Below are 26573 nucleotides of genomic sequence, written 5' to 3' on the forward strand. Positions count from 1 at the left end.
CCCACCAAAGTCAGTATGCTTGATTTTAAGTTTTAAACTTATCAAGAGCAATGCATGCCTCCTAAGTATTCCTATTAGATCATTTCAATTTAGGAAGAAACAGTTTCTCATCTCTACAACAAGTACTTCATACATAGAATATTACACCATGTACTAAATATTGTATGGCCTTCAATTTCATTGCAGATTCATAGAAAATGCTCAAATACCTGAATTTGATAAATAATGCATGATAATAGAAGAATATTTGTAACCTGTGTCTGTTACCAACTAAAATTTCATTTCCCTAAGGTTCCCACTTCTACATGCAGTGTGAAATGCACTCCTGGATTCAGGAAATTTCATCAGGAACAAACAGCAGACTGCTGCTTTGATTGTGCCTGGTGCCCAGAGAATGAGATTTCCAATGAGACAGGTATGTGCTAGTATGCAGAAGAAGGTGCTGAAACTGAATATATTCTATTTTTAAAACTAGAAAGTGCCTATAAGGAAACTGAAGACATAAAATATGTAATTTGATTTGATGATTTTATAGATATCAAGCATATTATGAACCCTGGAATGAACATACTTTGTCTTCCTTATACCACATATCTTTCTTAAACTTTGATGGTTACAAATTTTTAAATTTTCCAAAGAATGTTTGATGAGAAACAAAAACATTTTGTAATTAATTCTGTAAGAAAAATTTTATTGCTATCCATATGCCTAATCTTTCTTAACTCATTGTACAAACTGAATTTATAACAAGATCAGTCAGTCCACAATTTTGGCCACCAGGTACATAGATTGTCCTAGGCAAAGACCTCAGACTCTTTTTGTTTAAAGAAATATTTTTAAGATCTTGAGGAATAGCTTACAGAATAAAGTACTTATTGTGAAATGATTTGGTCAATAGTGCAGAACACAAGAATACACCCAAACTTTTGTTAGTGTTCTTCAGCAATCACATCCTACCAAGATATAAGGGATGGATTCAGAATATGCGTAATTTTGCATGTCATCTATGTTGAAATGTGTAGTTGGGAACAAAAGTCTACTACAAGAGAGGTAAGTGAAGAAAAACACCAATGATTGTCTTCTAAATTACAAATACATGTAGAGATGCATGTGTGCTTACACTGACATGCAAAAATCACTCACATATAAAATCATGGACACACATTTAGGCATACCATATACACATAAGAACATTTTTAATTTAAATATATTTTAGTTGAAAATTAATTACATCCCCCTCATTTCTTCCTGCAGCACCAGCATTAGCCTCACTTGAAACACTTTGACATGCCGCATCCATTCTCAAGTCAATAGGAAAGGACTAGGAAGGTAGAATAAATCCAAATAGACTATATGAATGTATGAATTTTAAATACAGTGTTAAAAAATCTGTATTTTTATGTTGTGACATATTCAAAATTGATGTGTATTGTAGTTTTTCATTTTGCTTCTAATACACAGGTTAAGTAGTGACAAGAACAAATCTAAATGTGAATTGACAGAAGTCCATAAACAGGTATTATAGGAATGAAAGTTTGTGAAAAAAGTAAATGTCCTTTTTTTTCTAAGTCTTTATGTTAATTGTTGATGTGATGTACTGAAACTGAATGGCATTTTAGTGCATGAGAAGAACAGCTTTTTTAGTGGAAATATTGCTTTATGTAAACAGTATGCACCTGAGTGAATTGTACTTCCTTGATTCTATATGCAGATACAGACTAAGGGCACAAGCAAAATGTACATAGTATTGTATCAGCTGGCTTTGCAATCTAGACATGCTGTCTTAGTCAGTGTTCTATTGCTATGAAGAGACACCACAAACATGACAATTCTTTTTGAAGAAAGCATTTAATTGGGGCTCATTTATACTATCAGAGGTACTATTGTAATAATAATGAGCCCAGTAGCACACAGGCAGGTATGTTTCTGGAAAAGTGGCTGAGTGTTCTCTATCCAGATCCTTAGGTAGAAGGAAGAGAGAAGCTGTGGTGCTGCTTATGCTTTTGAGAACTTAAACCACATCACCAATGACACACTTCTTTCAACAAGTCCACATGTACTCCAACAAACCATCCCTCTCCCTAGAAAACAAGCATGTCAGCCTATGGGGATCATTCTCACTGAAACCACCACATACTAGTCCCTGACTCCATAGGCTTGCAAGTACATTATAATGTAAAATGCATTTAGCCCAACTTCAAAAGGCCTCATACTCTATCACAGCCTCAGAACTGTTTAAATATCCAAAGATTGAAGTGTTTTCTGAGACTCCTGGCAGTCTCTTACCTTTAAGTTATTGTAAAAATTAAAATTAAAAAGCAGATCAAATATTTCCAGCATACATAGAATATATGCTGCCATTTCAAAAGAGAGGGGAAAAAGCAAAATGAAGAAATATGGACCCAAAGAAAGACCAAAATTCAACAGGGCAAACTTCAAAATCTGCATTTCTATATCTGATGTTTTAAGCACTCTTCAGATCTCCAACTCCTTTCTGTTTTGTTGCCTGCTTTGGGCTAGTTCAACATTTTGTCTGCAGGTATCCCATGATTCTGGTATCTCCAACATCTTGGGATCTCCAATGAAATCTGGGTTTTACCTTCACAGCTTCACTCGATGATATCTTTTGGCCTTCATGCAGGGACCCATCAGACAAATATCTGTCCTAGTGGCTTTACATAGCCATAAAGGAATATTCTACAACCCTTTTCTTCTATACTTTACTCCAAGCCAGAACCATGCAGCCAAATCTTCCAAGGTTTTCTGCTTACTAGGGTTGGAACTGGGCCCTCTTATTCAAATACATTTTTACTAGTTTTGTCTTTTTGATTATTTCTTTCACTGAAATATTATGCACTTCATTTCTCAAGTTGGAATCTTAGCTCAGTGGGTTCTTGCCCTGAGTTTGCCACTCCTTTTTTTCCATTTAGCATCAGGCTTTTCTTTAAACCTTTTTATCTCTTTAAGCTCTGGAATTAGCTCCTTTGCACTTTCTGGTGCTCCTTTTCTTCTTAAACCATTTGTTTTGTATTTTTCCATGCTCACCTTACTGCTTATACCTTACTTCATTATAGATTGGTATAAGAGCGACCACTAATAAACATATAAATATGTCAACACTAGGCTATCTTAAAATTTCCTCAATTCCCTTAATTTTAGCATCTTAAATTTAGCATCAGGCATATATTTTGGACCAGGGCAAAAATCAAACATAATCTTAGTCAAAATATTGAAATAATAGTCTTTAAGCTTTTTACTAAATTTCTTCCCTTCTGAAACTGCTTGAGCTGTGTCCAAGAGTTCAAATATCCCTTAGGACTATCTTATATGCTCCAGCTAGTTTGGTCCATTAAGCCTCACTTAAAACATTCAGTTGCTTTCCTATTCCACAGTTACGAAGTCCACATTCTGGCATCTAGGTCTGTCACATAAGATATCCTGTGTCACATGGCCAAGTCTATCACAGAGATACCCCACTCCCTAGTATGTTTTACTGTATGTTGTATTGATGTGAAGACACACCATAACCATGCCAATACTTATAAAGTAAAGCATTTAGTTGGGGCTTGTATACAGTTTCAGAAGTTTAGTCCATCACCAAAATGTCAGGGAACATGGTAGCACAGACACAGGCATGTTTCTTGAGAAGTAGCTGAATGTTATACATCCGGATACTCAGGAACATGAAGATAGAGACACTGATGTTGACTTGATCTTTTGAAAAACCAAAGCCCATTCTCAATGGCCACCAGGGCCACACCTACTCCTATGGTGATACTTTATTTATGCTCTAATAAGTAAAGCTTGCACAGAGATCAGTGGAAAAAGCCAGCCACTGTATTAAACATAGAGGTTAGGCAGTGGTAACACATGTCTTTAATCCTACCATTCAGGAGGCTGAGATTCTTCTGGATCGCTGTGAGTTCAAGGCCACACTGAGAACAGAGCCAGGCATGGTGGCACACACCTTTAATCCCAGTGCTGGTAAACTATAGAGGTCTGGAGGTCTATATAGACAGACAGGAAGTGATAGAGCTGGGAAGAAAGAGGAAGTGATGCAGCTGAGTGGAGAGAGGAAGTAAGATGGCAAAACACAGAAAAGTTTATAGGTGTGAGTATACAGGTAGTAGCTCTCTCTGACAGCTGAATTGGTAAGGTTAGGTTGGCTGTGTCTTGGCCTATTCCTTTGATCTTTCACCACAACATCTGGCTCTGGGATATTTATTAATAAGACCATTAAAGGTACATCTTACATCTGGTGCCCTAATGTTTATAACCCAAATTCACAGAAAAGCTGCTTGCCTGTGGCCTTACAGGCCCTGGCTCAAGCTTGAGCTACATGTGGCTGGAGTGACCACCCCACATGGGCCAGGGTCTCTTTGGCTTCTTCTCTCCTGGTGGGCTGTAGGCTCTCTTTGGATTTCCATCTCAAATTGCTACAACACTAAGTAACTGCCTTGAAACTCCCTCAGACTTCTAGTCTATGTAGTCAGCAGACATGTAGAGTAAATCAAGATATCTTAAAGGGAGAAATTAATTTAAAAAGATTTTTTCCCACATAAAAAAATGGGATACATTTTTACAATGGAGGGAATTTGGTCTCTGTTTAATAGCACGTTTGGAAGTCTGAAAATGGAACAATTAAATGAGAGGATAATTATTGTTGATGGGATGTGCATAATGTCAATTTTGAATATTATTTGTTTGGACATTTTTATTTTATCATTAAAAGGTTGGTTAATTTGAGTTCCAAGACAAAAGTTTTAGAAAAAAACTCATTAAAACAAATCATAGGGAAATTCAGATCCATACAGAAGAATTTAAAGGTGAACCTATCTCAGCATTGAATTATACAGTTACAGAGAAACAGCCAATATTAATCTATCTGGTAACCTTACAGGAACTGCCAAATGTTCAAGGCTATGTAGGAGCTAATTAGACTCTGTAGATATAATTCTAAATGGTCTTATTAAATAAGAAGCACAGAGCCAAATAAAGAGTTAAAAGCCCAGAGATCAGAGCAGCAGTCAAGCACTAAGACCACCTTATCTTTCCACTCACTGCTGTCCTTCCCCTGAGAGAGAGACCTTCTCCATGTGTCCTGTATTCTTATTGTCTTTCTGTTCTGCCTTCTCATTGGTTCTAAACCCAACCACATGACATCCTCATCACTGTCTGTCTATACAGACCTCCAGGTCTCTGTGGTTCATACTGAGACTAAAGGCTCGGGTCACCACTTGGCTGTGTCCTTGAATACACAGAGACTCTGCCTGCCTTGTGATAGAATTAAGGGTGTGTGGCACCACTGTGATAGAATTAAGGGTGTGTGGCACCACTGCCAGACTTCTGCTAAATGGCTTGCTCTTAACTCTGATCCCCAGGCAACTTTATTAATTAACATACAAATAAAATCACATTTCAGCACAAATAAAATATCACCATATTTCCCCCTTCTAGTCTAATAAAAAGAAAAAGGAAAAAAGTTATAACTAATATAAGAAAAACTATATACAATAAGTACAATAACTATATACAATATATAAAGGAAAAAATACTCAAACAATGTCTAGTTCATTTGCATTTGACAAACTCAGAGAAAATATTCCATTATCTATCCTATTTTGATAGTCCAAAAGGTACCTGATTCACTTTCTCTCCTAACTTATATTACTAACAGAGAACTATCTTATAATGTTTTTCAAATTTATACACTTACACCTCTTTAGTGAGTTTCTTTTCTGAAATTCTTAACAAGGAAAACTATAACTATAACTATCTAATCTTTAACTAAAACTATAACTATCTAATCTTCAACTCTCTCGGAGACCCAAGAAGGAAATAATATTACCGAATAAAACAGGAAGTGCAAACAAGTGACTTCCAAAAAAACGTGAGTTGACAGAAACAGCCAGCTGCCTGGACAGTCACCCAAGGTTTCTCTGCAACGTTGTGGTATCTTCTTCAGCCCATAGACTTAGCATATCCAACAGACTCATTTGTGAAGTAGGATGTACACAAGGCCTACAGTTCGATCTCACATTTGGTGAGAGTAGTCCATGTACCAGAAACACTTGAATTCCACTAGTGTCCTATCATGATTCAGGATTTTAAATTCTGGAAATTGTTGATTTTTTTAAATTCAGCTGTCCATTCTTCTTGGCTTCTGTGTGGCTTCATCTTGGCATCCCATTCTTCTCTGCATCCCATTGTTCTCTGCATCCCATTCTTCTTGGCTTGTGGGTATATCCATCTCTTTCATTAAATGCCAGTCTATCATTGACAGGTTAGACTCTGTCAGCTTAGTTATTCTTTCAAGAATAATTGTTTCAGCTGCTGTTCCACTGCACATCAGAAGCCATCGGGTCCACTGCCAGTTCACCTGCTTTTGAAGAAAGAGGCACTGTACCTTTTCTGGATTGCAAAGGCCACTTCAGGCATGGTGCCATATTGTCCTGGCCTCAGAAGATGCCTGAAGTTAAAGCTATAACCACACTTGTCTTGGCAAGAATTGGTAGTCCTTTGTTTTATGTCCTGTCTGTCCATTTTGTCCTGTTTGTCAACAGTCGATTAGAGGATACTTTGTTGTACAGTGGCTAACTTTTGCCACAATGAAAGTTAACTGCACATTCAGTTTCTTCAATGCTCATATTTTCTCTGAAGTAGATGGGTATTGCCAGGAGTTGACGTATTTCATAGTCATAAAAAAAAGAAAAAATTCTAAGTTATTAAAATATTTTAAATGCCATATTCTGTAGATGTCTGAAGGGTTTGAAGATGATCTGTCTATCTAAAATATATCTGCTTGAACTTGAAAACATACCTAATATGTAATGTCTACTGTAATGTCTAACTACTAACTTTCATTTCTTTATATCCTAACAGTTGGTAAAAATAACATTCAAGGATTAGCAAATTGCATTACATTGTTAAATGAATTGTATAAGTACAATATCTTGAACAAGATTAGAAATATAAGTATAGCATTTTCCAACAATATCAATCTCAATATATATAATTTGTATATACTATACAAAAATCCAATCCAATGTGAAATATTTAAAACTAGTAATTGTCTTTTAAAAGTAGATTCAATAATTTATCTTTTTATCTATACTGTATCTATATCTTCTCTTTATTTTTCTGAGTAGATTCAATAATCTACCCTCTATTCTATCATTTCTATATATCTTTTTTTTTTAAAAATAGGAACCTTAAATTTAATCTCCTTTGCTTAGCCCTTTTCCTAGCCCTTAACAACAACTTGTAACCAACCCTCCTAAACAATGAAAATTATCCCAGACCCAAAACCCATTAAAAGACTAAAAACCACCCGCCACACACAACCTCTTTGGGAATGTAGGCATCATGTTCTTAAAATTGCTTCAATAATCTACCCTCTATTATATCATTTCTATGTAATACTCCTGTGGAAATGTTAGATTTAAGGACATTTAAGGAAGCTATGCATTTTCCATTTATAAAGCAGATGTGAAACTCATGGTCAACTTGTAATAGAATTATCCCTCGGAACAGGAAAGATTTGGTTACAGCTGCCTAGAGGCTGGTCCACAGTTACAATGGAGAAACTAGTAGAAAGAGAAGGCTAAGATTATAGAACTATGTAGGGATAGAAGTATGGAGATTTACCAAGATTGACTTTTTGGAGAGGCGATTATGCTGATATACAAAGAGAATATTTATATAATGCCCACACTCTAATTTTATGTAGAATGTTAGCCCTGGATGCTTGGGATAGAACTGAAGAAGTAGGAAAGAAAATTGAGTCATTTATAAAAGTTATACAGGCCCAAAAGAAACCTTCACAAATTTCTTACAAAAACTGTCTTCAGCAGTAAATAGAATGATACAAAATTCAGAAGCTAGACAGATAATTGAATCTCTGGTTTTTGAGAATGTGAACACAGCATGCAAAAGGGTAATTAGGTCATTTAAAAACAAGATCAGCACCCTTGGAGGAATGTATCTGAGATATTGAATTTCATGACTATAATGATACTTGAATAGGAGAGGTTATTTCCAGAGATTTGAAAAAAAATAATAATGTCAGATGTTTTTACTGCAGTAAAAAAGTTCACTTAAAAAGGGACTATAAACAGGGCAGTACTAGAAACAATGTTTCTTCAAGGAACAATGGCAACAGAATGCCTCTCTCTTTTGGATTATACAGAAGGTGTGGTAAAGGCACACATTGCACTAATGAATGTAGATCAACAAGGGACAGACAAGGTAATCCTTTGCCTTTGCCAATGGGAAACCCCCTGAGGGGCATCTTGCAGGCCCCCATAGCAATTTTAGTTAATTTATTTCCTGTCATTGTAGAAGAAAACCTTCTCAGAGCAATTAAATAACCAAATGCATATTTTAAAAATCATATTGTATGGGGTGATAGAACAGTTATAGTAGAGAGAACAAAAATTCAGGAGAAATAAAGTGAATTTTTTGGCAAACTTCTATAAATGAACAAAGACAAAAATTGCAAATATGAATAATTATGTTCTTATTGAAGGTCTTGTAGACACAGGTGCAGACATAACAATAATGGCACCATAATCTTGGCACCAAAATTGGACTTTCTAGGAGATAAATGCTCAGCTGTTAGATGCTGGAACATTATCTCAAGAGTAACAGTGTGCAAGATCTGTTGAATGTATAGGGCCAGAAGGACAGAGAGGAAAATAAAGGTGTATGTGGTGAATATAGCTATGAATTTAAGGGACCATGATTTATTACAACAATCAAATACCCAGATTAACATTCCTCTAACCACAGAAACAAATCATAAACTAACATATATTTCTGAGTAAAACATTAGAAGGTATTACAAAGAACAGTCACCAACCATCTAGATTGTACAAGAACAGGGCACAACAGCTGCTGATATTTCAAGAACACCAACAGCTGTACCTTCAAAATGGTTAATATACAAGCCTGTATGGGTTCAGCAATGGCCTTTAACAACAGAGAAACTGCGGGCACTGGAAGAGCTGGTACAAGAGCAGTTAAATGCTCAGCATATTGAAGAATCAACCATCCCATGGAATTCTCCCATATTTGTTATTAAAAATAAATCTCATAAGTGAAGAATGGTAACAAATTTAAGAACAATTAACAATGTAATTCAGCCAATGAGCTCTCTAAAACCTGGAATCCCTTTGGCTACTCTGTTATCTAATGGATGGTCTCTTATAGTTAACAATTTAAAAGGGTTTCTTTGCCAGGTGGGGAGGCAAATGTCTTTAATCCCAGTCCTCATGAGGCAGAGCCAGGTAGATCTCTGTGAGTTCAAGGCCAGCCTGATCTACACAGAGAGATCCATGACAGGCACCAAAATGCACAGAGAAACCCTATCTCAACCCCCCCAAATTAAAAATAAATAAATAAATAATTGAATAATTAATTAATTAAATAAATGGGTTTCTTCTCAATACCCTTACAAAAAGAAGATGGAAAAAGATTTGTTTTCATGGTACCTACTTACAATAATTCTCAGCTGGTTAAGAGATATCAATAGATAGTTGTAGCTACAGTTTTCCTGCCTGACCCACAGTCAGGACAAATCTCTCTCACCTGCCAGTCCCACAGCCACTCAAACCCGACCAAGTAAACACAGAGACTTATGTTGGTTACAAACTGTATGGCCATGGCAGGCTTCTTGCTAATTGTTCTTACAGCTTAAGTTAATCCATTTCCATTAATCTATACCTTGCCACATGGCTAGTGGCTTACCGGCATCTTCACATGCTGTTTCTCATCGTGGCGGCTGGCAGTATCTCTCTGACTCAGCCTTCCACTTCCCAGTTTTATTCTCCTCCTTGTCCCACCTACACTTCCTGCCTAGCCAATGGCCAATCAGTGTTTTATTTATTGACCAATCAGAGCAACACATTTGTCATACAGAACATCCCACAGCAGATAGTGCCACAGGGAATATTAAATAGCCCAACCCTGTGCCAATATTTTGTATGACAGTCATTGGAAGTAATTCATGAACAGTTTTCTAAATCTATAATTCATCATTACATGCATGATATTTTACTAGCTGATTCAAATGCAGATATTTTTTTTTGAGGTGGTAAAGTTTTATTGCCCATTTCCAAACAAGAACAATAAGGAGGGATGTTGTGAGCTTTCCTCATTACCAGCAATTCAGAAGGGCTGCTGTTGTAGAGACTGTGGGAGGGATTTGAAAATGCTATGGCTGACTGGATACACTTTGCACAATGATGGATGAGAAAGTTGGGGAAAAGAAAAACCTTTCACTTGCAATAATGTCCATAGAACAACTGGTACAGAAGGTGCCTCCTCAGTGGCCAGGTATCATCTTATGTTTGTCATTCAATACCAGGAAGGTCTGTCTTATCTAATGAAGTGGCAAAACATTTAAACCCAGTAATCTTTGACTGACTCAGAAACTGGGAGGTTAAAGAGTTGTCTCACAAAAACATATAACCTGAAGGTTGTAATTTCTCATCCTTTTGCTTTATAGAGGAGGAAGGTCACTCCATACCTGTTCTGAGGCTGACACGTAGTTCTTGGATCTGATATGATTGAGGTATAAGAACCTGGAAATCCTACTTCATTTATTTATTTTAACTGTCCATGGAAGTCATTTCCTTGTTGTTTTTTGTTTGTTTGTTTGTTTTTTAATTAATTTATTTTGCAATACAATTCAGTTCTACATATCAGTCACGGATTCCCTTATTCTCCCCACTCCCGTCCCCCTCACCTTCCCCCCAACCCCCCCCATTCCCATCTCCTCCAGGCAAATGCAGATATTTTAAAAATAATTGTTGAAGAAGTAAAGAAAATTTTGCCTTTTTGAGGATTACAAATTGCTCCGGAAAAGATACAAAGATGAGATTCTATTAATAATTTAGGATATAAAATAGGTCTATAAAAATTAATTCCCAAAAGGTGCAAATTAGGCAAGATTGATTACGGACTCTTGATGACTTTCAAAAATTATTTAGAGATATTTCTTATCTATGGACTGCTGTTGGGGAAAAATAATGAAATGAGTATTTTGTGCAAATCTTTAGAGGGTGACAAGGACTTATAAGTCCAAGAGAATTATCAGCTGAAGGTGAGAGAGAATTGGCTTTGGTGGAAAAGAAAATGCAGGATGCACATGTGGATTGTGTGGATCCAAAGCTTGGTTGCATTTTGGTTATCATACCCTCTAAACATTCTCTTAGAGGATTTTTAATGCAGAGGGAAGATATCATATTGGAATGGATATTTCTACCAAATAAACAGAGTAAAAAAAATAATGATTATGTGGAAATGATCTCTGATTTGATTTTAAAAGGAAAATTGAGATGTCATGAATTAGCAGAGTAGATCCAGCAGAAATTGTAATACTTTTAACTAATGATGACATTGACAAATTATGGGTAAAAAGTAAACCTTGGCAAAGAATCTGCAGTAAGTTTTTGGGAGAGATTAACAACAAATATCCCAATAGTGATAGCAAAAAACATAAAGATTGCTTGCTGGATGCTATCTACCCTTGTATGGGAAACACCAATATCTGGAATCCCTACATTTTATTCAGATGCAAACAAACAAGGAAAGGCAGGTTATAAATCAGAAAATTTAAGTTAAGTGGCTCAAAGTCCTTATAATTCAGTTCAAAAATCAGAATTATATGCTATTCTGATGGTATTAATGGATTTTTCATAACCTGTCAACATATTTACTGACTCTCAGTATGCTGAAAGACTGGTCTTACATATTGCAACAGCAGAATTTATCCCTGATGAGTCAGAATTAACTTTGTTATTTATTCAGTTACAAGATATAATCAGGAGTAGAAATTATCCCTTATATATAACAAACATGTGATCCCATACAGGTCTGCCAGGCCCTCTAGCACAAGGGAATAAAGAGACTTATAAACTCTTGATAGGAAATGTACTGGAGGCCTCAGAATTTCAAAAAAAATATATCAGTCAATAGTAAGGTTTAAAAAAGGATTTTCCATAACCTGAAAACAAGCCAAGGAAATTATAAAGAAATATACTATTTGTTCATCTTATAATCAAACTCTACTATCAGCAGGATGTAACCAAAGGGCATTCAGAGGAGTAAAATCTGGCAGATGGGTGTGTTTCATTTTGTAGAATTTGAAAATTGAAATATATACACCACAACATTGATACCTATTTAGGATTTCAATGAGAAACTGCTCTGAGTTCCAAAAAGGCTGATTCTGTAATCACATATTTGCTAGAAGTTATGGCCATCATGGGTATATCTGCACAAATTAAAACTGACAGTGCTCCAGCATTTATCTCTGGTAAAATGAAACAGTTTTCTGCTTATTTCAATATAAAGCATATTACATGTGCACCACACAATCCTGCAGGTCAAGCAATCATAGAAAGATCAAATTGAACTCTGAAGGATATGCTAAATAAACAGAAAGGGGTAACAACTCCTAGAAATAGATTACATAATACTCTTTTCACCTTTAATTTACTCAATGCTAATGAGAAAGGAACAATAGTTGTGGAAAGGCATTGGATAATAGCAAGAGCTACAAAATTGAATCAGCCTGAATATGTTAAAGATGTGCTGACCTCAGAATTGAAACCAGGATATGTATTATGTTGGGGATGAGGTTTTGCTTTTGTTTCTACAGGAAAATAAAATCTATGGATACCATCAAAATTGATAAAAGTTTGATTTGAATAAAAGAGACTCTAAATTAGAAGAGATCAACCATCATTACCATTCAATGTAAACTATCTTATACCACTAACAAAGTTTTTCATTTAATCAGATATAACTTGCCAAAAGGAAACCTCCCCAAAGTTAGTTTTGAGGAAGGGTCTTTGCCTTTGTCTTTCAGCAGAATAAATGCTAAGGAATCTGAAGAACACTGAACTAATGAGACATCTGAAGAAAAAGGACAAATCATCCAGAAGAACTGTCCCAAGAAAAGAGTAAATTGGCCTATTGGTATATCACACATAAAATTTCATAAATTTTTCTAAACATTAGTTTCTGCTTTTTTCTATAGACACTTAACATAAATGGTCTTTATGTAGTCCCAGTTCAATTAAAATTAAAGCTGGCTTTGGAGTTGGAGCATGGCTCTCTCCTTCTCTAAACCCAAGCATGCTGTGGGATAATGCTTTTGTACACTGGTTTAATAAAATGCTGATTGGCCAGTAGCCAGGCAGGAAGTATAGGCAAGATAAGCAAAGAAAGAGAATTCTAGGAAGAGGAAGGCTGAGTGAGGAGATGCCAGCCCACTGTCCAGGGAGCAGCATGTAATGGCACACAGGTAAAGTCACGGTGCAAAATGTGGTGATTTATAGATTAACAGGAAAGGGCTGAGTTTAAGTGTAGGAGCTAGACAGTGGTAGGCCTGAGCTAATAGCCGAGCAGTTTTAATTAATATAAGCTCTGCATATTTACTTGGGTCTGAGTGGTTACAGGACCAGGCAGGACACAGGAATTTTATAAGTGGCTGTGGCACCTTGGTGAGTGTGAGCACAGGCAAACCTCAGCTACAAATGGTAGCCATTGGGTTGGCTCAAGTTTCCACCTGAAACCTGAGAATACTTAATAATGGATTCTAAATGGAGCCAAAAATAGGTTCCTGCTTCAGTCTTATGTGGACTGCAAGACACTGCAGAATTCAGGCTTGAGCATAGACATGGTAGATTCCCACCAAGATACACAGAGGTTTCTGCAAACCACATAACATGGTGCATGGTAAATATAGGTTTTGGTAATTAAAAAAAGAAGAGGTTCTTGGGCTACAGACTGCTGGATGGAGGCATGGACCTACTGCTTCCCAGAGTCAGTGGTAAGCATGGCTCCCACAAAGGTGACAGTAAACTTACCACCATGTTGGCATGCTTAGGTGGGAGGAGCCAGCAGCCAAGGTTCTAGCCATGCAATTTAGCAGTTTAAAAATCTCTTCTGGTCAGCTGGGTGGTGGTAGTGCATGTCTTTAATCCTAGCACTTGGGAGCAGAGCCAGGTGTATCTCTGAGTTTGAGGCCAGTCTGAGCTACTGAGTGAGTTCCAATTAAGGCACAAAGCTTCACAGAGAAACCCTGTCTCAAAAAACAAAAAAGAAAACAAAGCAAAAAAACCTTTTCTGGTCATAGAAAGATTGTAAACTCATAATATGACAGATTTTGATTAAATAAAACTTTAATCAGTTTACAATGTGTGTAAAAATGTATGTAGGCTTGAAAGAAAGAGGAAGGAAGATAGACAGTTAAATAAAGGAATAGATAGTTTTAAAAATTAAAGTCTTTAAATAGACAGTAAAAGTAATATAAAAAAATAAGCTACATCAGATAGAGCTTGCCAGCACCAGATTGGACTAAGAAGTGGGTCTCCATCCTCATACCCAAATATCCCAGCCCTAGGCTTTGGGCCCAGGGGCACAACCCTGTGCCCCTACATCACAACCCATTGCAGTCTGAGTTTCAGGCCAGTCTGCAGGCAGACCTCCTGCAAACAGGTCAGACAACCACCATCCCCCATCAGACCCTGTGACCCACAAGCCCCACCTCCCCCAAATCCCATCCACCCTCCAAGATTGCAAGTGTTCCCTGAGACAGAGCCTGCCAGTACCATATTGGACTAAGAAGTGAATCTTTGTCTAGGTGGGGCCCAGGGGCACAGCCCTGCGCCACCACACCACCACCAATTGCAGTCCCAGTCTCAAGCAAATAGTCAGGCCTCCTGCAGACAGGTCGGACTACTATCATCCCCCACCAGACCTTGTAACCCATAAACCCCACCTCCCCCAAATCCCACTCACCCTCCAAGACTACAACTGTTCCCTGAGACAGAGCCTGCAAGCACCCAATTGGACTAAGATGTGAGTCTCTATCCCCATACTTGAACACCCCAGCCTCTAGGCTTTGGGCCCAGGGACACAACCCTGCACCCCTACACCACCACAGATTGCAGTCCCAGTTCCAGGGCCAGTCAGCAGGCAGACCTACTGCAGAGAGGTCAGACTACCACCATGCCTCACAAGCCCCACCCCTCCCAACCCATCCACACCAAGAATGCAGCTACACCCTGAGACAGAGCCCAAAAGTGCCAATTGGACTAAGAGCTGCTCCCTGAGACAAAGAGTCCATCAGCACCAATTAGATCAAGAGCTCCCACTGGACCAAGAATATCGATCAGACCAAGAGAGGCTCCCTCAGACACAGACACCAGTTGAACCAAGTGGACAAAGAGATGAGTAGATGCCAGTGTAAAAATACAGTAAACAACAACAACAACAAAAAACCCAATATGGCTCCATCAGAACCTACATTGGCAAGACCTGAACACCCCAACACAGAAGACACAGAAGAAATCAAACTTAAAAATGACCTTAAGAAGATGATAGAGATCTTAAACGAGGAAATGAAAAATTCCCTTAAAGACTTTGAGGAAAAGTCAAACAAAAAATGTGAAGAAATCAGTAAATCCCTTAAAGAAAGCCAAGAGAAAGCAATTAAACAAGTGAGGGAAATAGTTCAAGATTTGAAAATTGAAACCAACACAATAAAGAAGACACAAACTGAGGTAATGCTGGAAGTGGAAAATCTGAGTAAATGAACAGGAACTACAAATGCAAGCATAACCAACAGAATGCAAGAGAAGGAAGAGCAGATCTCTGGCATTGAAGATACAGTAGAGGAAATAAATTCATCAGTCAAAGAACACAAAATGTCAGGAAATTTGCGACATCATGAAAAGACCAAACCTAAGAATAGTAGGGATAGAAGAAGGAGAAGAATATCAACTCAAAGGCACAGAAAATATATTCAACAAAATCATAGAAGAAAACTTTCCCAAGCTAAAGAAGGAAATGGCTATAAAGATATAAGAAGGTTACAGAGCACCAAATAGAGTGGATTAAAAAAAGACTCCCCTCACGATATAATAATCAAACCACTAAACATACAGAATAAAGAATAAATATTAAGAGCTACAATTGAAAAAGGTCAAGTAACATATAAAGACAAACCCATAAGAATAACACCAGACTTCTCAATGGAGACTCTAAAAGCCAGAAGGTCCTGGACAGATGTTATACAGACACTAAGAGACCATAGATGCCAACCCAGACTATTATACTCAGCAAAATTTTCAGTCAACATAGACGGAGTAAACAAAATATTCCCAGATAAAACCAGATTTAAACAGTATCTTTCCATGAATCCAGCCCTACAGAAAGCACTAGAAGGAAAAATCCAACCTAAGGAAGTTAGATACATCCATGAAAACACAGGCAATAGACAGTTCCACACCAACAAATACCAAAGAAGGGCAACATACAACATGACGACTAAAAAATAACAGGAATTAGCAATCACTGGTCATTAATATCCATTTTTATCAATGGTCTCAATTCACCTATAAAAAGACACAGGCTAACAGAATGGATACGAAAACTAGATCCATATTTCTGCTCCATACAAGAAACACGTCTCAACTTCAAAACAGACACTATCTCAGAATAAAAGGCTGGGAAAAAACTTTCCAATCAAATGAACTTAAGAAGCAAGCTGGTGTAGCTTTCCTAATATCTAATAAAATAGACTTCAAACTAAAATCAATTGGAAGAGATCGGGAAGGACATTACATATTTATCACAGGGAAAATCTGACAAGATGAAGTCTCAATTCTGAATATTCAAATTCAATTCAAATACAAGAGTACAAATATTTGTAAAAGAAACATTAATAAAGCTTAAATCACCTATCAAACACTGTATTCTAGTAGTGGGAGACTTCAACAACCCACTCTTACCAATGACACCAAATGAACAGGTCTTCCAGACAGAAATTTAACAGAGAAATAAGGGAACTAATAGACGTTATCACTCAAATGGACTTAATAGATATCTACAGAACATTTCACCTTAACACAAAAGAATGCACCTTCTTCTCAACACCCCATGGAACCTTCTCCAAAATTGACCACATGCTTGGTCACAAAGCAAATCTCAGCAGATACAAAAAAATTGAAATAACCTCCTCTATCTTATTGGACCACCATGGCTTAAAGTTAGATTTCAACAACAACAAAAATTACAGAAAGCCTACAATCTCATGGAAACTGAATAATTCCCAATTGAATCTCTAATGGGTCAAGGAAGAAATAAAGAAAGAAATTAAAGATTTTCTAGAATTCAATGAAAATGAATGCACAACACACCAAATCTTATGGGACACTATGAAAGCAGTGCTAAGAGAAAAACTCATATCACTAAATGCCCACATAAAGAAGTTGTAGAAATCTCACACTAGTGACTTAACAGCACACTGGAAGTCTTGAGAACAAGAAGAAGCAAAGTCACCCAGGAGGAAGAGATGCCAGGAAATAATCAAATTGAGAGCTGAAATCAATAAAATAGAAATAAAGAGAACAATACAAAGAATCAATGAACAAAAAGTTGATTCTTCGAGAAAATCAACAAGATAGACAAGCCCTTATCGAAATTAACCAAAAACCTGAGAGAGGGCATCCAAATTAAAACAAATCAGAAAAGAAAAGGGAGACGTATCAACAGACAATGAGGAAACCCATACTTCAAAAACCTGTACTCCACAAAATTGGAAAATCTGAAAGAAATGGGTGATCTTCTGGATAGGTACCACATACCAAAGTTAAATCAAGACCAAATAAACTATTTAAATAGACCAATAACCCCTAAGGATATCAAAATGGTCATTAAAAGTTTCCCAACCAAAAAAAGCCAAGGACCAGATGGTTTCAGTGCAGAATTCTACCAGATTTTCAAAGAAGAGCTAATACCAATACACTTCAAATTGTTCCACACAATAGAAACAGAAGGAACATTATCAAATTCTTTTTATGAGGCTACAGTTACCTTGATACCCAAACCATGCAAAGATGCAACAAAGAAAGAGAATTACAGATCAATCTCCCTCATGAACATTGATGTAAAAATACTCAATAAAATACTGGCTAACCGAATCCAGGAACACATCAAAAAATTATCCACCATGACCAAGTAGGCTTCATCCTAGGGATGCAAGGATGGCTCAACATATGAAAATCTGTCAATGTAATACACCATATAAAGAAACTGAAAGAAAAAAACCACATGATCATCTCATTAGATGCTGAAAAAGCCTTTGACAAAATCCAACACTCCTTCATGATAAAGGTTCTACAGAGATCAGGAATACAAGGAATATACCTAAACATAATAAAGGCAATTTACAGCAATCCGACAGCCAACATCAAATTAAATGGAGAGAAACTCAAAGTGATTTCACTAAAATCAGGAACAAGACAAGGCTGTCTACTTTCCCCATTGTTATTCAACATAGTACTTGAAGTTCTAGCTAGAGCAATAAGACAACTAAAGGAGATCAAGGTTATTCAAATTGGAAAGGAAGAAATCAAACTTTCACTATTTGCAGATGAGATGATAGTATACATAAGTGACCCCAAAAATTCTACCAGGGAACTCCTACAGCTGATAAACTCTTTCAGTAAGGTGGCTGGATACAAGATTAACTCAAAAAAATTAGTAGTCCTCCTATGTACAAATAATAAATTGGCTGAGAAAAAAATCAGAGAAACATCACCTGTTACAATAGCCACAAATAGTATAAAATACCTTGGGGTAACCCTAACTAAGCAATTGAAAGACTTGTATGATAAGAACTTTAAGTCTCTGAAGAAGGAAATGGAACAAGATATCAGAGAATGGAAAGATCTCCCATGTTAATGGATAGGTAGAATTAACATAGTAAAAACGGCAACCTTACCAAAAGCAATCCACACATTCAATGCAATCCCAATCAAAATCCCAACACAATTCTTCACAGACTTGGATAGAACAATACTTAACTTTACATGAAAAAAACCAAAAAACCTAGGATAACTAAAAGAATCCTGTATAATAAAGCAACCTCTGGAGGCATCGGGATCCCTGACCTCAAGCTCTACTATAGAGCTATAGTAAGAAAAACAGCTTGGCTGGGTGGTGGTGGCGCACGCCTTTAATCCCAGCACTCGGGAGGCAGAGCCAGGTGGATCTCTGTGAGTTCAAGGCCAGCCTGGTCTACTGAGCGAGATCCAGGAAAGGCGCAAAGCTACGCAGAGAAACCCTGTCTCGGAAAAACTAAAAAAAAAAAAGAAAAAGAAAAAAAAAGAAAAACAGCTTGGTACTGGAATAAAAACTGACATGTGGACCAATGGAACCGAACTGAAGACCCTGACATTACATTTTATATATATTTTAAACTTGTATCACAATATGAATGATCATATAGAGTACTAACTAATCATAGAAAAAAGGCTTCATCTGTCTGCCTGTACATGTTCTCATGTTTGAGTTTCTATCAACTTTCTGCAGGGAACCATGTGTTTCTGAGCAGGATCCCCTGCTCAGGATCCCCTAAAGATGCCTTTACCTCCAGACATCAGGAAGTAATTTTAAGAACACAACAACCATATTCCCAAGAGGTGGGGTGGGTGGTTTTTGGTGTTTCAATGGGTTTTGGATAATTATCATTATTTAGGATGATTGGTTACAAATTGTTATTGTTAATGATCAGGAAACACATGGTTTTACATCTTGGACTTAAATAGTCCAAGAGAATTATCACCTGAAGCTGAGAAAGAATTGGCCTTGGTAGAAAAGAAAGTACATGAAGGGCACGTAGATCGTATTGATCCAAAGCTGGATTGCATTTTGGTTATTTTACCTTCTAGGCATTCCCCAACAACCATGACTATGCCTAACAGTGACTTTGAAATCTCCACAAAGATTATGAGGCCCCACAACAACGATACCAGCCGAATGATGACAATACCGCTAAGTTCTCAAACACCACCCAAAGATAGGATTTGGACTAAAAACTGCTCAGGACAGTTTTGAGAGTAGTAGCTAAGATGATCCAGCCTCACAGGGTACTTGAGAAAAGACTTGAGACAAGCCCTGCATTTTTGCATTATGCAGAGAGAGGTAAAAAAATGATACAGCTGCCTCTCACAGGACTTGACCATTAACCCAAAATTTTTCTTTTCAGGATCCCCTAAAGATGCCTTTACCTCCAGACATCAGGAAGTAATTTTAAGAACACAACAACCATATTCCCAAGAGGTGGGGTGGGTGGTTTTTTGGTGTTTCAATGGGTTTTGGATAATTATCATTATTTAGGATGATTGGTTACAAATCGTTATTGTTAATGATCAGGAAAAAGGCTAAACAATGGAGATTAGATTTAAGGTTCTTGTTTGAAAGAAAAGAAAAAGAAAATAAGGATTTGGATAAAAAGTAGATTATTGAATCTACTTTCAGAAGGCAACTACTAGTTTTAAATATTTTACATTGGATTTGATTTTTTGTATATTGTACAGAAATTTTGTATATTGATATGAATTTGCAATTGATTTTTTTAGAAAATACTGTACATATCTTTCTAATCTTGTTCAAGGTATTGTACCTACACAGTTCATGTAACAATGTAATGCAATTGGCTAATCCTTGAAAATAATTACCAACTATTTAGGATAATTAAAAAATGCAGGTTAGTCATTACAATGAAACATGTAGTCATATTATGTGTTTTCAAGGTCAAACAGAGATATATTTTAGATAGACAGATCATCAAATACTTCAAAGATCTACAGAATATGGCATTTAATATTTTTTTAATTTTTTATTTATTTAATTTTTAAAATAAATTCTTATTTTATAATTAACTTGATTTCACATATCAGCCATGTATTACCCCATCTTCCCTCCTCCCACCCCACAGCCCTCCCTCCCAATCCACCCCTCATTCCCATCTCCCCCAAGGCAAGATCTCCCCTGGGGAGTCAGCCCAGCCTGGTAGATTCAGCCTAGGCAGGTCCAGTCCCCTCCTGCCTATACCAAGGCTGAGCAAAGTGTTCCAGCATAGGCACCAGGCTCCAAAAAGCCAGCCCATGCACCAAGGACAGATCCCAGCTCCACTGCCTGGGGACCTCCCAAACAGTTCTAGCTCATCAGCTGTCTCACTTAACCAGAGGGCCTGGTCCAGTTTCATGGGGGCTCCTCAGCCATTGGTTCACAGTTCATGCATTTCTACTAGCTTGGCTATTTGTCCCTGTGCTTTTTCCAATCATGGTCTCAATATCTCTCGCTCATACAATCCCTCCTCACTCTCATCGATTGGACTCCTGGAGCTCCACCTGGGGCTTGGCCCTGGATGTCTACATCTGCTTCCATCAGACACTGGATGAGAGTTCTATCACGACAGCCAGGGTGTTCGGGCATCCAATCTCCAGAGGAGGTCAGCTCAGGCACTCGCTTGACCATTGCCAGTAGTCCACCATGGAGGTATCTTTGTGGATTTCTGGGGACTTTTCTAGCATTCTGCGTCTTCCTATTCCCCTGGTGTCTTCAGTCATCATGGTATCTCCCTCCCCATTCTCCCACTGTGCTCCTGATCCAGCTGGTACCTCCAACTTCCCTAAGCTCTCTTTCCCCTGACCCTTGCCCTTCATTACTCCCCCACCCCCAGTTTGCTCATGTAGATTTCATCCATTTCTCTGTTGTTGGACAATCCCTGTGTCTTCTCAGGGCCCTCTTTACTAGGTAGCCTCCCTGGAGCTGTGAGTTGCAGTCTGGTTATCCTTTGCTTTACATCTAGTATCCACTTATTGGTGAGGACATACCTACCATGTTTGTCTTTCTGAGTCTGGGTTACTTTACTCAGGATGATTTTTTTCTAGCTCCATCCATTTGGCTGCAAACCTCATGATGTCATTGTTTTTCTCTGCTGAGTAGTACTCCATTGTGTATATGTACCACATTCTCTTTATCCATTCTTCAGTTGAAGGGCATCTAGGTTGTTTCCAGATTCTGGCTATTACAAATAATGCTGCTATGAACATAGTTGAGCATGTGTTCTTGTGGTATGTTTGAGGATTCCTTGGATATATGCCCAAGAGTAGAATAGCTGGGTCTTGAGGGAGGTTGATTCCCAGTTTTCTAAGAAAATTCGATATTGATTTCCAAAGTGGCTGTACAAGCTTGCATTCCCATCAACAGTGTAGGAGTGTTCCCCTTCCTCCACATGCTCTCCAACGTAAGCTCTCTTTAGTGTTTTTGATCTTAGCCATTCTAAGGGGTGTAAGATGGTATCTCAGAGTAGTTTTGATTTGCATTTCCCTGATGATTAAGGATGTTGAGCATTCCTTAAATGTGTTTCAGCCATTTGAGATTCTTCTGTTGAGAATTCTCTGTTTAGCTCTATATCCCATGTTTTAATTGGACTGTTAGGTATTTTGATGTCTAATTTCTTGAGTTCTTTATATATTCTGGAAATCGGCCCTCTGTCAGATGTGGGGTTGATGAAGATCTTTTCCTATTCTGTAGGCTGTCATTTTGTCTTATTGACCATGTCCTTTGCCCTACAAAAGCTTCTAAGTTTCAAGAGGTCCCATTTATTAAATCCTCAGTGTCTGTGTTACAGCATTTAAGATGTTTTAATAACAGATATTTTTCTTTCTTTCTTTTTTTTTTTTTTACAATGAGACATGTCTACTACTGGCAGCAACAATCTACTTCAGAGAAGATGATGTGTATTGAAGAAACTCCACATAGAGTTTACTTTCATTGTGGCAAAAGTTAGCTACTGGGCAATAACATTCCCTTGTCTAGACTGCTGACATTGTGCTGTCAAAAATGGACAAACAGGACACAAAATAAAGGACTGCCAATCCTTGACAAACAAGATAGAAAAGCTCTTCAGAAAATCCTGCATTGAAAAATAGGTCTGCCTGGCAGTAGTGGCACACACCTTTAATCCCAGCACTCGAGAGGCAGAGCCAGGTGGATCTTTCTGAGTTTGAGGCCAGCCTAGTCTACAGAGCAAGATCCAGAACAGGAACCAAAAAACCCAGATGAAACTCTGTCTTGACAAACCCCCCCCACCCGCCAAAAAAAGAAAAATGAGTCTGTCAGATATGTTCAGCCTGTAAGGCAAAGATGATGCCCCAAAGTTGCAGAGAAACTTAGGGTGACTGTCCAGGCAGCCAGCAGTTTCTGTCATTTCTCAAATTTTTTGGAAGTCCCTATTTGCACTTACTCAGTTAATATTATTTACTTTTCAAGCCATTGAGGGAGTTGAAGATTTGATAGTTACAGTTTTCCTTGTTAACAATTTCAGAAAAGAAATGCACTAAAGAGGTGTAAAGTGTATAAGTTTGAAAGACATCAAAAAATAGTTTTTGGTTGGTAATTAGGATAGAAGGTAAATTAAGTACAATGCTTTGGATTCACGAAGATAGGATAGATAATGGGTTATTTTCTATGAATCTTTCAAATGCAAATTGACTAGACATTATTGATGTATTTATTATCTGTATATAATGTATATAGTTATTGTTCTTATGTATAGTTTTTATATTACTTATATTTTTCATTTTAGACAAAAAAGATAAAATGTGGTGACATTTCATTTGTTCTCTAGTAAATAAAGCTTGTATGGAGATCAGAGGAAAAAGCCAGCCACAATATTAAACATAGAGTTTAGGCAGTAGTAGCACAACCTTTAACCCTAGCATTTGGGAGGCAGAGATTCATCTGGATCTCTGTGAGTTCAAGGCCACACTGGGAACAGAGCCAGGCATGGTGGCACATGCCTTCAATCCTAGTGCTAGTTAACCATAGAGGACTAGAGGTCTGTATAGACAGATAAGAAGTGATAGACCTGGGCAGAAAGAGGAAGTGATGTAGCTGGGTGGAAAGAGAAGTAAGATGACAGAACACAGAAGGCTTTATAGGCATGAGTATACTGGTAGTATCTCTCTCTGGAGGCTGAGTAGTTGCTAAGGTGAGGAGGACTGTGTCTTGTCATATTCCTCTGATATTTCAGTTTTCATCATAATATCTGAATCCAGGTTTTTTATTAAAAAGATCACTTAGCAATTTATCTTACATACTATCATAAGAACAAATATTTTAATCTTTTCAAATAGTGCCACTCCCTATTTACAAAGCATTCAAATGTATGAGCATAGGAGGGCCACTCTCACTGTAACTCCCACACATTCACAGTCCTCAGATAGGAAGATAATAAATATAATATTTGAGAAATCTACTAATTTGAGCTGTTTTCTATTGCTAATCATATGCTCCAAGAAAGTAAGTGTTTTTTATTTTTAATAACTTTCATGAATATAGAAATATTAACAGGAATAGAAACTTCTCAGCTCCCTTCATCATGTAGATGGTGTGCTCCATTATCATGGCATGTTGCTATACAGCAGCCTGTCTTAACTGCTACCTATAGCAACAAGGAAGAAAGCTGTCACTGAACACCAAAATGATTATTAGGATATCCTTTGATTAATACAGACACTAAAAGATTAAGTATATAATAATGCAGTTTTATGAGGCTTTGTTGTTAATGTCCTGCAGATATGGAGCAATGTGTGAGCTGTCCAGATGACCATTACTCCAATGCAGAGCACACACACTGTCTGCAAAGACATGTTTCCTTTCTAGCATATGAAGACCCATTGGGGATGACACTGGCCTGCATGTCCCTGTGTTTCTCTGCCTTTACAGCTCTTGTTCTTGGTGCTTTTGTGAAGTACAATGACACTCCCATTGTGAAGGCCAATAACCGAATTCTCAGCTACATCCTATTGATATCCATCACCTTCTGTTTTCTCTGCTCATTGCTCTTCATTGGGCATCCCAACATAGTCTCCTGCATCCTGCAGCAGACCACATTTGGAGTCTTTTTCACAGTGGCTGTGTCTACTGTCTTGGCCAAGACAATTACTGTTGTCCTTGCCTTCAAGCTCACTACTCCAGGAAGAAGGATCAGAGGAATGTTGGTATCAGGGGCACCTAATTTTATTATTCCCATCTGCACCATGGTCCAAATTGTTCTCTGTGGAATATGGCTGGTCACATCCCCTCCCTTTATTGACACAGATACACACTCTGAACATGGACAGATCATCATTGTGTGCAACAAAGGATCAGTCATTGCATTCCATTTTGTGTTGGGATATTTGGGCTCCTTGGCTCTGGGGAGCTTCACCGTGGCTTTCTTGGCCAGGAATCTTCCTGACAGATTCAATGAAGCCAAATTCCTGACTTTCAGCATGCTGGTGTTCTGCAGTGTCTGGGTCACCTTCCTCCCTGTCTACCACAGCACCAAGGGGAAGGTTATGGTGACTGTGGAGGTCTTCTCCATTTTGGCCTCCAGTGCAGGTCTGTTAGGGTGCATCTTTGGTCCAAAATGTTATGTTATTTTGATGAGACCAAATTCAAATTCTCTTCAAAATTACAGGGGTAAATCACTTTATTGAACCATTCATATTTTTAAAATTTTAGATTATATTCAAAATATGTTTTCCCTTTGGAAGTGGGAAATGGACGGTCTCTTCCATTCCCAGCTTTAATCATTTCCCCATGCAGTTTATCAAGTTTGATAATGTCATCTTTGTTTACCTTACAGTTTGGTTGTCATGTGGGTAAGACTATGATATAACTTTTACTCTTCCTAGTAGACATATTCTCACAGGAACCTCCCTCATCTTCAGGCTCTTGAGATCTTTCCTTCCTTCTTCAATTTTCCATGAGTCTAGGTGTGGGAAGGTTTCATAGATGGATCAATTGCTTGGTTCTAAATGTACATGTTGAATGGGAGAAACATTAATAAATGGAGCCCTGTTAGTCTTTTTCCCACCTATTTTTTTTCTCTGGTATCATGTAGACTACTTTCTAGCACCTTGTATGCTAGTCAGTAGGGTAAAGGTTTCTAGGTGGGTAAAAATTCAACTTTTCTATATTTGCTCAAATAAATAAGTGTTGTCCCCTAAGCAGGAGGTAGTATAGAGCAATTCTACATCTCAAGCCTCAAGGATCTATGTGGAATAAGAGGTGGAAAAGTTTTAAGAGGCAGATGTCTGCATGGAAGCAATGTCATCTAGAAAAAAAGACTGACAATCATATGAAATCACCAAGACTTTGGAAGGATGCATAAGACCTGCAGAGATACAAGCCATAAAATATCCCAGTACTAACAAGTGGACATAGACTCAAATCCCATTCCTAAACAAGAAATATTTTGCAATTCTTGCCTGTTGAAAAAGGGAAAATCAGTTTTCTAGTATGGAGTTTTAATGGTTATTTCAACCACATTCTGGGGAATGGTCATGCCTTGTGTTGTAGTTGGCCAACACAAGACATAATTCATTTGTTTTTCTTTCTTTTTTTGTGTTTGGAAAGGGGCTTATTTTTATTTTGTGTTATTTTCAATACTTTTTTGTTTTATTATTTTTAGTTTAAATTTATTATTTCCATTTATACTTTGTTTCAGACAGGTAAGAAAAAACATGAAATTGGATTTTTAAACAGGTGAGGAGTATTTGGGAGACATTACAGAGGGGGAAATTATGATCAAAATATATTATTTGGGAAAAGATTAAATAAAAAGGAAAATTAGAAATACGTGTGTAACATATATAATTGGTGTGTATATTTACATACAAATATTAAATGAATTGTACTTCTTGGGTTGATAACAA

General features: G+C 37.4%; 1 protein-coding gene across 7 annotated transcripts in view; it reads left to right on the forward strand.

Moving 5' to 3' along the window:
* The window catches only part of LOC128115675 (vomeronasal type-2 receptor 116-like), a 65054-nt gene extending 39702 nt beyond the window's left edge, over positions 1 to 25352 (forward strand). For 3 of the 7 annotated variants that reach the window (XM_052746642.1, XM_052746644.1, XM_052746648.1), the window contains 2 exons: positions 292 to 415; positions 24448 to 25352. In XM_052746642.1, the coding sequence (XP_052602602.1) occupies positions 292 to 415; positions 24448 to 25352 (1029 nt within the window). Of the gene's footprint in view, positions 1 to 284; positions 416 to 2887; positions 2891 to 9005; positions 9009 to 24447 lie in introns of all 7 variants that reach the window. The other 4 variants (XM_052746646.1, XM_052746645.1, XM_052746643.1 and 1 more) reach the window with 4 other exon arrangements.
* The last annotated feature ends 1221 nt before the right edge of the window (positions 25353 to 26573 follow it).

The sequence above is a fragment of the Peromyscus californicus genome, unplaced genomic scaffold (genome assembly GCF_007827085.1).
Source record: "Peromyscus californicus insignis strain IS unplaced genomic scaffold, ASM782708v3 Scaffold_1__1_contigs__length_55948999, whole genome shotgun sequence".
In the NCBI taxonomy this organism is placed as follows: domain Eukaryota; kingdom Metazoa; phylum Chordata; class Mammalia; order Rodentia; family Cricetidae; genus Peromyscus; species Peromyscus californicus.